Source organism: Caloenas nicobarica, chromosome 1 (assembly GCF_036013445.1).
Source record: "Caloenas nicobarica isolate bCalNic1 chromosome 1, bCalNic1.hap1, whole genome shotgun sequence".
Lineage (NCBI taxonomy): Eukaryota > Metazoa > Chordata > Aves > Columbiformes > Columbidae > Caloenas > Caloenas nicobarica.
In genome coordinates this window covers 38841268-38853612 of record NC_088245.1, presented here as the reverse complement: position 1 = coordinate 38853612, position 12345 = coordinate 38841268, and the positions used below count along the sequence as shown (strand labels likewise).

Here is a 12345-nt window from a genome sequence, read left to right as displayed (position 1 = left end):
AAGAATGGAGAATGGAAGCAGACAGAAACTATAGCTAAAATTGTTGGAAGCATTATGTTTGCTTAAAGACAGTTGTGAAATACTTGTTCAAGGGACTTAATAGCTTTTTATTGCTTTACATATTCAGAACTACTTCTCCTCAGTCATCATGGCTCACTGTTGTAAATGTTCATGTTTGCAAATCTGGCCACAACTCTTTCAAGCAGGGTACCCACAGAATGAACATTACACCCATTTGCTTCCAAATGGAAATGTTAGTTTTAAAAAACGTGGCAAATATTATATTAAGAGCACTGTGGCAAAGTGAAGAGTCTCCTGGAGGCTGTGTTCATCATCTTTCCTAACTGAAACTGTCCTTTCCTTGTTGACCCTTCCCTCACTTGCTACCACCTTTAAATATTCTGCAAGCAGTGAGATCAAAACCATGTTGATGGAAGCTTTCATAAATAATGGGGTAGGAAAAATGCTCAGAGCATTTGTCTGAGCACAAAGGTGTCTCTAGAATGAAGACTACACTGTATATATGCTCCTGAAAATGAGATCTTAGGCCTTTCTTTCTGGAGAGCAGACCTCCAGTTTGGAAATACAACATTGAGGGGACAGAGCGTTGCAGGACTCCGTCGAAGTGGTGATGCTTTTACCTGTAGGTTACTGCTTTGAATCTGACCAGTTCAATTAAAATATTTTAATATGTTTTAAGGTGAAGGATGTGATCTGTACATGGTTTCACAGAGTGTGGTAAATCTTCTTTCTAGCTTGTAGCTCTCGTTACCCACTTTTGCTTTGTGCTAAGTGGGGAGCTCTTTGAAACCAGTTGTTGAAACTGCGCAGAGCAGTGGGGCCTTGCTCTCCTCGGGGTCTCCACGCTGAGGTCAGAATTGTATCATACGTGATAAACTTGCATGGGTTTTTGACAGCCTCCTGTATGTGACAGGATGAAGTTGAATTATATTTTTCTGAAAAACAAACTGTTGGGGGTTGGCCATTTTCGTGGTTTCTGAATCTGCCACCAATTCTTCCAAAGGCTTGGAGTCTTGGAAAGTAAAGTGGGGTGAGGGGGTGGAAAGGATATTTAGGGTTTGGAATCTAAAAGGTTGAGAGTCTGATGTGACCATCCTCTCCAGAGAAACAACATCACTGTTAAGTTTCTCTTTGTGATAGCCGCTTCAGGAGGAAGATGAAATGCTGAATTACATTTGAGGAATGTTGTTAGATTTCTGAGATGAAATCATATAACCATGTCTTAGATGAAATAGTAGAATGAGGGAAGAAAAAATCGTTTAGATTAAAAGGGGGAAAATAAAAGACACCTCAGATCCCTAAAACTCTTCTGGAGATTGTTTTTCTTCCTTTAGACTTTTGTGAGAAAACCTGGGGTCTGTGACCAAGAGGATCTGCATGTCCTAACCTGAGAGAATCGGGTCACATCACTGAAATTTTATGCCTTTGCCTGTATGCTAGAAATGGAGATATTCTCACCTCCTTTCTTGCACTAAGCAAGCCCCCAAAAGGTAGGAAAAATGCCAAAAATAAATATTTTTATTTTTTCCCCTTGTCTCTCTGCAGCAATTCGGCAAAATCCTTGATGTAGAGATAATCTTTAATGAGCGTGGCTCCAAGGTAAGTCCTGTTTCTGTACCCGCTTCTCTTGTTTTGATTGCAGAGTAAAAGGCAGTTCATTGCCTAGAGAATATACTCTGTAGAGATCAGCAGGAATTAGCATGATGGAGGAAGGGAAAAGCTATTTTGGGGGATATCTCCTGTTCCCTCTGACTCCAGACTCTAAGCATGGTCATTTCTGGGCAGCATGTACAAATGCTCCTAGGGACTCCTGTCTGTAATGTGGTATCAGTTTCCCCAACCTTCTGAACAAACAGGGAGTCGGTCACTTGAGCCCTCATGCCAATCTGTTCCCATTGCACAGCAATGCGTGCCCTCTGGGGAAGGCAGAATAAGGTATAACAGCTTTGGGTGATGGGAAAGTGTAAGAACAAAGCTTAACCCACCCATCCCCCAACCGCCTTTTTGTTGCATTAAAATACTTCTACAGAAAAACTATCATATCTCATATGTGAAAGGATTTTATTTACTGAATTTTGCAGACTTTCTTGGCACTTCTGAGATACCAGCCTTTCATGTTTGAGATATTTGATCCTTAATATAAGAATCCTCATTCCCCTTGCCCTGTCCCATGTGGACCTCTCCCCGCTGAATTTGCATTCGCACACCTATTTTCATCTTACAGATATATTAAGAGGGAAGTTTTGTTGAGAGTTAATGGTAATTTATTTCTCTGGAGATGAGATTTCAAATGTTGCTCAGGTCAGCTGCAGAGAGATTCAGTGATCTTTGTCCTAATTGGCAATTGGTTCTCATCACATAACCAGTATCACCACAATGACAAATTGATGTGATTCTCTCTCTGCCCAGGAGGTTCAGCACTGGAATAGCAGGGAGTTTTGCAGGTCAGGAGCGAGGTGCATTGCCAAAGCTCTATGGGGGAAGCTTGCACAGTGCATGTCTATACTCTGCTTGACTTAATCAATGCTAAGATTCCCATTTTCAATTAAAACAAAATTCCCCTCCTCCCCCCACACACGTGTGCGCACATGTGTGCATGCACACAAGAGATTTTGAAGTTGCAATTCAGCTAAGCAGTTTCGGTTTAGAGTCTATGCCTTTCGCTTGGATTTGAGGTTCACAGTCTTAAGGTGGCCTCTTTGCTTCAACATGTATTCTGGGGTATGTTCCTGTTCAGAGCCCTCTGCAAATTTCAACCTATGCTGCCCAAGATGCATTCTGAAATTCTTCAGTCTCTGTATTAGCTGGAAACCAGAAAGGGGTTGATCTGTATACAAAATAAATGAGTATCGGCCCTTTCCACATCCTTCGTTTGTGCTTAATACCATGTTTTTGTTTTTCAATAAAACAGACTGAACAAGTAAATGTCTATATAGCTTAGTTAGAGAGTTTTACTTCCATTTGTGGATAAAAATCTATACCCTTTACCAAAACAATCACCTCTACTGAGTTTGTAAATAGTGATTCTGCTCTCTGCTTTTCTTCTGATATTTATAGGCCAGAGCTGTCTGTGAATTACTCTTGATTTTAGTAATTTCTATTTGGCTTTGGGAATAACCTCTGGCCTCTATCAAATCCCTACTTGTTTGGATGTAATTGCAAAAGAAAGAACAAAAATAACTGGCCTGGCAAAGTGGGGAGCTGTAGCCTTCATCCCTCACTGCCTGTGCTTTCCAGAGCAGTGTTTTCCCCTCCACATGTGAACTTCGCTCTCTCTTCCATCTATACAGCCCTGTATTATACACCCACGGCTGCCCTTGCCCTTCTAGGCAACGCTAATGTTGAAGGCTTTCTGTGAAGACTTGATTTATGACCATGAAAAGTACCTTCTTGTGCACTTGTTAAAGCCCAAGACTTCTGGTTTTCAGTTAAAACAAAATTATTGCTGAAGAGTTTTATCCCAAACCCTTAATAAATATATGAAAAAAGAAAACAATCCAAAGAGATGTTCTTCCAGTCCTTGACCATGCAGTTTTCTACTGCTTTTTTGTCATCTTACAACAAAAAGCAGTTGCAAAACTGAGAGCCTGTGTGAGGGATGGGGCAGAATCTGAACAGAATGAGAAAACAACCGAAGAGTAATTTTGTGGTATCTTTGCATCCTTCTCTACCCAAAATAATTCCTGTTTTTAAAAGAATGCAAGATTATTCCTGCTTAGCATGAAAATGGGAGGCCCCAGTGTTTGAGTGGGCTGTAGCTGCACGAAGCACCTGGTATTCACATAATAATGGAAAAACAACAGTTTGGTGATCTGATGGTGAAGCAAAGGAAACGGATCTTTCTGGAGGCCACTCACTCACTCTTGGGTTCTTCCTCCACCTTAGGAAAAAAAATAAATCTGAATGCATTTTCCTGCCCTGTGGTTTCCATTCTAATCTAACGATATGAAACCTCTCTCTCTTCTTCTCCTCCTCCTCTCTCTTGGGAATCCGAAAGCAGATGCTCCTGCTGCCTGCCTTGTGCTGTGTTCTCAATGCTCCCTTCCCTTCCCCGGGTTCCTAAGGGTTGTAGAGTTTTGTGTATATGTTTTATAAATATTTAAAAGGTATGGCGTTAAATCCCAAACTGCCCTGGGTTTGCCCCCACCCAGTGTACGATGGGGTTGAGCAGCGCTTTGTCCCTGCTGAGCTGTGGCAGGAGATCTCTGCTGGGATGGCTCCAGGGCTGGTTGGTAGGAGGGATGGGAGGAAGAGTGTGGGTTGCATTCTTCCTTTTGAATCCACCTGAGATGACCAGGCAGTTTGCTTTGACAGCCTGGGGGAACCAGATCAAACTGGCTGCACCTTCAAGATCTCTGTGTATTTAGGAAGTTTGGTGGTCAAAGAGAGCAGCGTGTCTCCATTGCAGCCACCTCACACCTCAGGTTCTTCCATTTGGCCTCGGAAGTGCTACTTGTTGACTCTGTATCACAGCGGAGTAGGAGGCAGCTTATAATTAGTTTTGTTGATTCTTCTTTCAAAGGAATGTGAATTCCTGTTTCCTAACTCAATTTCTGCCCAGATTCAATCTGTTTAGTAGGATTATATGAGCCCTGGTAGACTTTACACTGATATTGTTTTGCTGCGTATGAGAAACAAGATACAAACTTTAACCATCCCTTCAATTTCATTTTGTTTCATTCTTGTTTAATAGAATGACATCAATCTTCCCTTGATGTGTTTAGTTTTTTGCTTGCTTCCAGGAAACTAGCTGTTTGTTTCATTTTTGTCCTGTTTACCATCACATTTCTAGTTCTGACCTCTATAAGTGCCTTTAAATAGCATTCTGCTCATGGTTGCAGTTTACCGTGCACTTCACTGAACCATGAGTAAAGCACCTCTAGAGGAATTTGAGAGAGCGAGGATTCCTGCTCCTTTTGTTAGTGGAGATGCATCCTCTAGATGCATACTTTGGCACTGTTGTGCTGAACCAAACAAGTGGATATATTTGCAGAATTAATGCAGTCTGCCTGCATGATGAGTACCCTGTGGCATTCGTGAAGCTGCAGGGGAAGGGAATCCAAGCTCTTTGCTCATCAGCTGTGTACTGTGTGTCATTCCAAGATGTGCCCTTGATGACATTCAGAGACCAAGAGTGCGTAAGCAGACAGCAAAATCTTGGCTGAAGAGGGAGCTTTTTTTTTTCTTTATTTTTTAGGGTTTTTTTTCTTTTTTTTTTTAATGGTGAGAGTTCATATTAGTGCAGATGACAAGCTTGTGGTTTCAGGTTATTCTAAGTTTATGTCCCTCACTGCCTTCTGCTTGGGAGACCCAAATCTCCAAGTACTTGTGTGCAAGTGTCTTGGCTGTATAGTGGCTTTTCTCTTCACAAAGAAATTGCATCTCTTGGTGAGTGGAGTGCTGTAAGTAAACTGTAAACTTGTGCAGAAAGGTGTGTGGAAAAAGGAGATTTTTTTATTTGCAGTTAACTGTAGGTTGAGATAAGACTGTTAATTCAGGTTTTGATAACTGTGCCTAAAAGACTGTGTGTTTGCGTGTGTGTTTATTTCTTCTTTGAATGGATTGGGTGCTTGGACTTGAGCCACTCTTGTTCTGGACTTAGTTTCCACTCAGTGAAATACATACAATCCCTTGTTACCTAAAATAAATTACAAGTCTTGTTTTAATTTTAATTCTATTTTTATAATTTCTGTTCGGATGTCATCAGTTGAACCAGAAATACAAATAGGGTTATTAACACAAACAGGCTTAATAACAAATTAAGTACCAGTGACCAGTGTGGCCTTCTCGGGTCACCAAATCCCTTTATAATGCCAATGTTGTGAAGGAGACATGACCTGTGTCCCTTTATCCTAGTTCAGTCAAGTACGGTTTTATGCCTTCAACTCTGCAAAACGAAACTAATGAGTTAAATTAGTCCATACACTGAACTAGTTTACTTAGGGCTGCATTTGATGGCTTGATAGTATAAGCTGATCTACTGCTCCTGTGGGAGCACCTTCCCGGTGGTGCTTGATTCCCTCCACAGGGACTGGAATCCAGGGTGCTGGACCACAGAAACAATGCGGCTAGAAAATAACTGTGCAGGTGGTTGTTTTGTTTTGTTTTTTTAAGATATGTTTATGTTTTGTTTAGCCAAATTAATTCCTGCATCCAGTTCACCAGGTTGCACAGGTGTACGGACAGGTGCTTATGTGAATGTGCCTTAATGCACTCAAAGTGCGGTGTGGGGACAGGGAGGAGCTGGAAGAGCTGCCAAAATGTTGTCAGTGTGGTTTACACCAATTCCCTCTCCAGCTTAAAGTGTGCGTTTGTGTGTGTAACTTCAGTAATGTGTTTCTGAATTTCATGCTGTGTTTCTGTCAGTGCATTCAGTCCTGCTCATCTCAGGTGGATTATAGCTGAAACCCTCCTACTCTATCCAAATGCCTTGGAAACAGGTAGCCTAAGCTGCTGTCTCCTCGGCCATATTTTCAGGCTCCTAAAAGTTTGTTTATTATGGAAATAAGGGAAAACCAAACCAAAACAACAACAAAAACTTGGTTAAAAACGAGCACAGCAGCAGGTGACGGCAAGGCCGGTTGCTGGCTGCATGCTCCAGTGGTACAAGGCAAAGATGCTGCTGCTGAGGTGACTGGTCTAAACTCTGTTACAAACGCAGGGTTAACAATGCATGGATTTCAAGGGGCTCTGTTTAGTTTCCTTTGGTTTTATTTTCTTTTTTTTATTTTACTTTATTTTTTTGTTGTTTTTTTTTGTTTAATTTCTGTGTTCTGGCCACACCCAGGAGAACCGTCTGCTTTTGATTTCTCCCTTTACGGTTACATGGTAAATTTTCTTTCTCATTCTTCAGAGATGGAAACATTCAAATACTATATATACATTTATTATTTTTTTTTCACTGCTCATCATGTTGCTTGTTATTTATTGCAGAGTCTGAGGCCAGACTAAAAGGGTGGCAGTTACTCGGTCTCTTCAGGCCCTTTGAATAAACCTTTGGGTAAAAAGGGGTTAGTCAGGCACTGCAAATTACTCACCAATCCTAAAAATGTTTGCTGGGGTTATTTAGTGTTAGCTGGGTACACTGAGGTTTAAACTTGTTTTCTGCTTGGAAGAAGTTCCTGGCAGTTGCTGATGGAGAGGAATTGTTGAAAATTTCACCCTTGTTATCATAACAGCCTTATTAAAGCCAAACTATTTGTATAACCTGGATTTTAGAAACCTTAAGTCGTCTTTTACCCAGGATTGTATCTTCCCTTCCTCTAGCTCCATAGCTACTACTATGGAGCAAACTGGTACCTACCATAAAGTTAAGCTAGTAAATATCGGGCATCTGCCACCTCCTTTTTCTTTCATTTTTCTTTTTTCAAGGGCAAGACAACCTTGGGAGGGAAAACCGCGAATTGTTTGTTGTATATGTATTTAGGTACAAATTAATCCCTATTCTTTACAGGTCATCTGTGAGAAGGAATTAAAAATTATATGTATGTGCTTTTTTTCTCTCCCACATAAAAATATGTATATATAATTGCTAGTTTTTAAACTTAGAAATAACAAAAATGTCAAGTGTTGCTCAGTTGTTTTTTGTTATGAAAATTTGAATGTCTAAGATGCATTAAGAAGACAAACAAAAGGGGCACAAATACTGACTTTGCCATAGTCAACCATATAAAGCGTTAATTCAGCATTGACATTAAATGGTTCTCAACAGAGAGCTGGCACAAGCTAAGGACTGATCTGTCAATAAAACAAAAATTGTGGTTAATTAGTTATGTTGTTCAGAATCAGATTAATTCTGTTTTAATTCACATTGTTAATTATTTTCATATAGTCTGCATGTGGATTGTACCATACTTTGAGTTAGCTTACTAAAATTAGAGAAAATTCCTAATCAGTTTAAACATATTTAATGACAATGTGGTTTTTAAAGTCCCATACAGGCGTCACTAATTGCAAACAAATGTGAATTAAAATAGTCTTAGTTTGGTTCTAGCCTGCGCAGATTAATGTCTAAAAAAATTACCTTCCCTCTGCTCTCCAGCTTTCAGTTCACATCATCACTGAAGACATAAATTTCATTCAGTCTCCACAGGCTTGTCTAGAACAAACAGAAATTTTAATGTAAAAAGAGAAGAGGGAAATAGGGATTCCTGTTGCAGTCTTTACCTCTCCTCCTCCCCCAGCCTTTTAAAGATGCTTTTTTCCCCATTATATAGAACCAGAGGGAAAGGTGCTGCTCCGTTTCTCAATCTTGCCTTTCTCTGTGGGGGTTCTTTGAAGCAGACACAATACCCTGTCCCTTCATAATCAGCTTTGCTATTACACCCCCTGCAGCCCCCCTGCTTCCCTGCAACATACTCGAGAGTTATATGCGGTTGGGCTGTTTTATTAGCCCCAGTCTCTTGTAGCTTTAATTTTAATTCATTTAAACAGAAAACTTCTATGCTGTTCTGAAAAAGGCATCAGTTTGTTACTTATATAGCTTTTTATTTATAGCTGGAGAAATGAAATTATCCGAAGCTTTAGATTATTGGGTTGGAGCACTCTCGTTGATCTCAACATTGCAGTACTTGGCTAAGTTCTTTTATTATTGTTATTCAGGGGGGGGAAAAAAAAAAGAAAGCAAGCCCTACATTTTACAAATGTGCAACAGTTTTGTGCTGGAAACCTAGCTGTGAATGCTAAAGGCCAGCATGCACAAACGTCTTGGGCCTTTAAAGATGAGTATTGTAAAGACCTTTAAAAAGCACTTGAAGGGTGATGGCTTGCTTGTGGCTTGTTGCTAACAGTGCTTAGAAATCAAGATGCTACTTTGAGGGGCCCAGTCCATACCTATCTCACCGAGCTGCCTGGAGGGGACAGGGCACAGCTCTAAATCACTCGCATCCCCTCACTCTCCCATTCACATCAGGAGTTTCCACTGCATCCAGTGCAAGCTTTGTTCTTCCTGCTCCTGAGGGCATTAGAGCCAGCAAAGATTACTCTCTGTACATTAAACTGGTATTTGCTTTATACCAAGCCACAGGAGCCATTTACTCCTGTTCTGAAGATACCCTGAAACCAGAATGCAACAAAGGTTTTTGTTTGGCCCTGCTCTCTGTAATGGCATGAAGAATATCTCATCACAGTTGTCTGCCCTAAGATACCATTTATAATTAGTTAAAATCCTAATTCCCTTAGTCACGTTGGCTCTGTGTTAATGCCGGTGCACCTATCTCCCTGCAGGGAAGCGCGATCTCTTACCTGCCCTGTTACACCACTGCATGAGTTGGCAGCAGCATGAGCATGTAGGGCAGACGCGTTGCATGTGCCTTCACAGATGCGGTATACCTGAATTTGTCTAACTAAAGGGACGTTTCAGTAGTCCTCGAGCCTTTGTTGTCGCTCCAAGCAGGGCACGTGAATTTTTCTCAAACTTCATGGTCTGACCAGGCAGAGCTTTGTCACTATCCACGGCGCAGAGGTTGCCATCTCAGAACAAAGCCAAGTAAGATGGGTGCAGGGTGGGAGGGGGGTAGCAGTAGGTCAGCAGTGTCAGGCAAAACCTGCCTTTACAGATTAATTGGCATTTAGGTGTTTAGATTTATACCCAAGTCCAACATAGTACTCACAAATAGGAAAATTTTAAGCCCAGAATGTGCAGTACTTTAAATCTTCATGTAAAGTAATGTTTATTTGATGGTGCCACCTAGAAGCCCTGCTTACTTTCAGGGCCCCATGCGTTATTAGGGAAGTTACAGACATAGGAGCAGACATCAGCTGTGCCCCGAAGAGCTTACAAGGGATGCTTTACAAACAGCCCTTCCTCTCAACAGTTGCCTAAGGTAGGTAATTATTATTGTCTCCATTTTACAGGTGGGAAAAGCAAGGTTCAGTGTTTGGTTTGCCCAAAGCTTCGCAGAATTCCTGGTGCCAGGCATGAACTCAGATTGCTGCTCACTCTCGTAGCAGTTTCTCAAGAGAATGAAGTGCTGCTCAGTGTCCATGTCCTGTATTGTGTCTGGGGCGGGCGGTGGGTCCCGCAAAGCCTTTGTGTTAATTAGCAGAGAGGAGAGAAGCCCCACTTGGGCTTGACCGGCTTGCCTATGTTGAGCAGGGTTTAGTGTTTTAAAACAAACAAAACAAATTGTCTCGAGTAACTTTGTACTTCTTTTTTGGTCTGGCCTCAATTGCTTTTATGTTTTGTTTTGTTTTGTTTTTTTTTTTTAAATTACTCTTCTTATTATGATTACAGTTACTTTATTTTATCGAATTTAATTTCCTTCATTTATGAAACATGCATGAACCAACAATGTGATTCTAGGAGGTTATTGCTGAGTTGTGCTGATGTCGATTTCATACTATGATATTTTTTCTCTATTTACCTAGAGATCAGTATTTCAATATATAACGATGTGCATGTTTTCCCCCCTTCTCCCGCTGCATGCAGGGATTCGGGTTCGTAACTTTCGAGAATAGTGCTGATGCAGACAGGGCCAGGGAGAAATTACACGGCACCGTGGTAGAGGGCCGTAAAATCGAGGTGCATGTCTTCAGTAATTCAATTTCTTCTTTATATTTATTCTTTTGATTTCTTTTTGTGTCTTGCCTCACTTATTTCACATTTGGATCCCAGTCTTGTGTGTGCGTGTGTGTTTGTGTCTGTGTCCTTCACCTCCCTGCACTGAAATGTATAAAAGTTTACACTCCTTATGGAATATTTTTATTGTTGTTTTGGGTATTTTTAAAAAATTTTCTTTCTTCTTTTATTAAGTTTTTTTCCCACCCACTCCAAATTTTTGCCCTTCTGCTGTCTTGATTTTTCCTGTGCTTCAGTTTGCGAGGCTCCGATTTCCTGTTACCAGGCCTGAACAAAACTAACTGAAAGAGTACTGTCCAACTTCTAACTCTGTGTCCAAAAAAGAAAGCAGGGGGCCAACCAGTATCCTCTCTTTCCTCTGAGGCCAGTTCTCCTCCACACAAGTGTGAGATGATGCCTGTGGTGGGAGGGAAGGGGAGACATGGGGCAGAAGCCCCGAGCGGGCTGTGCTGTACACACTGCTGGTTTCTTGACCTGCCCACCATCCAGAGTTGCCTCGGTGAAAGCTCATCCTTGAAGTTTGTAGCTCTCATCACAGGGGAATGAAGGGTTAACACTGGCTGACATGGCCATATATCAGGCATACCTGATGTTGACCAGTTTGGTGTTCCACTGTGTTGGAGGTGAACTGGCGTCTTCCCTCTCTCCCTCTTTCTTTTAAAAAAAAAAAAAAAGTACAAATATTAAAACAAAAAAGCCACCGTTTTTGAGTAAGATGTCTGCATATTTTGCTTTTTTTTGTTTTGTTTTTGTTTTTTTTTATTTCCCTTTTCGATGGTTTAGCGTTTAGGGCCCTTCACTTGACTCACTCTTTCCATGGTAACTATACACAATGCTGGCGATGGTACAAGTTGGCGGTAAGTGAAACAAAAGCGCTAGAGAAGAATATTTTTTTTTTTTAATTTTTCTTAAAATTACAAAAAAAACCAACACAAAAATAAGAAAGAAAAAATCCATCTGCCATCTCACATTAACACTACAAAATGTGATTTGACTTGTTGTCCCCACCCACCTCCTTCCCCCTTCTCCACCTTTTATTTTCAATGCTGTTGAGTAATGCCGCCTGGACTTTGGATGTACATATCGTTTTGTAGCAGTCTGAGCTGTTTGATTACTGACTTCATGGTGATTTCCCCTTGCACATCTTACTCAGAGTTACTGAACTCCAGTTTGGCTGGTTTTTATTAATGCACCCATTTCCTCTCTCCTGCCCCTTCTTTCTGCTGCTCTCTCTTTCTGAGACCTGTTTGTAGCTGTTACTGTTTGTTTTCTCTCTTTTTCTTTCTCTCCCCCCTCCCCGGTTTATTTCTTTACTCAGTTAAATGCAGCTGTTGGTCTCTTTGCTGACTGGTGGTTTCTGATCGGTTCTGGCAATTTTTCCTTTAAGTGCTTGTGTTGCACTTTGCTGTAGCAGCTGATTTCAGGCACTCGCTCCATCTTAATGATTGTCTGTGAGACCCTATCTCTTCCCTCCTCCCCTCCCCACCCTTGAATCAATTGTGGTTGTTGTTTTGTTTTGATTTTTTTTTCCCTCTTTTATCTGTGTGTGTTTAACTGCATGCTCTCAGTCTCATCATTGTTGTTTCCCATTCTTTCTTTTTAAATGTGTAATGTTTCTATTGTTCTGGGGCTGAAACGAGAGTAAATGTAGCTCCAGACTCCCCACCCCACGTACTCTCCCCATCCATAAGGCTCAAGGGCCTGAGGCAGCTTTTATTTTTATATCCATTTTCTTTTCCTTCTCC

At 41.1% G+C, this 12345-nt stretch overlaps 1 protein-coding gene across 19 annotated transcripts in view; it reads left to right on the top strand.

Moving 5' to 3' along the window:
- Positions 1-12345, top strand: part of RBFOX2 (RNA binding fox-1 homolog 2) — a 174486-nt gene that overhangs the window by 135764 nt on the left and 26377 nt on the right. For 17 of the 19 annotated variants that reach the window (XR_010605932.1, XR_010605927.1, XR_010605930.1 and 14 more), the window contains 2 exons: positions 1567-1620; positions 10451-10543. Coding sequence is in view for 14 of the 19 variants with exons in the window: in XM_065631199.1 (XP_065487271.1) it covers positions 1567-1620; positions 10451-10543 (147 nt within the window). In the remaining 5 variants the exon portion in view is untranslated. The remainder of the gene's footprint in view (positions 1-1566; positions 1621-10450; positions 10544-12345) is intronic. The other 2 variants (XM_065631209.1, XM_065631218.1) reach the window with 1 other exon arrangement.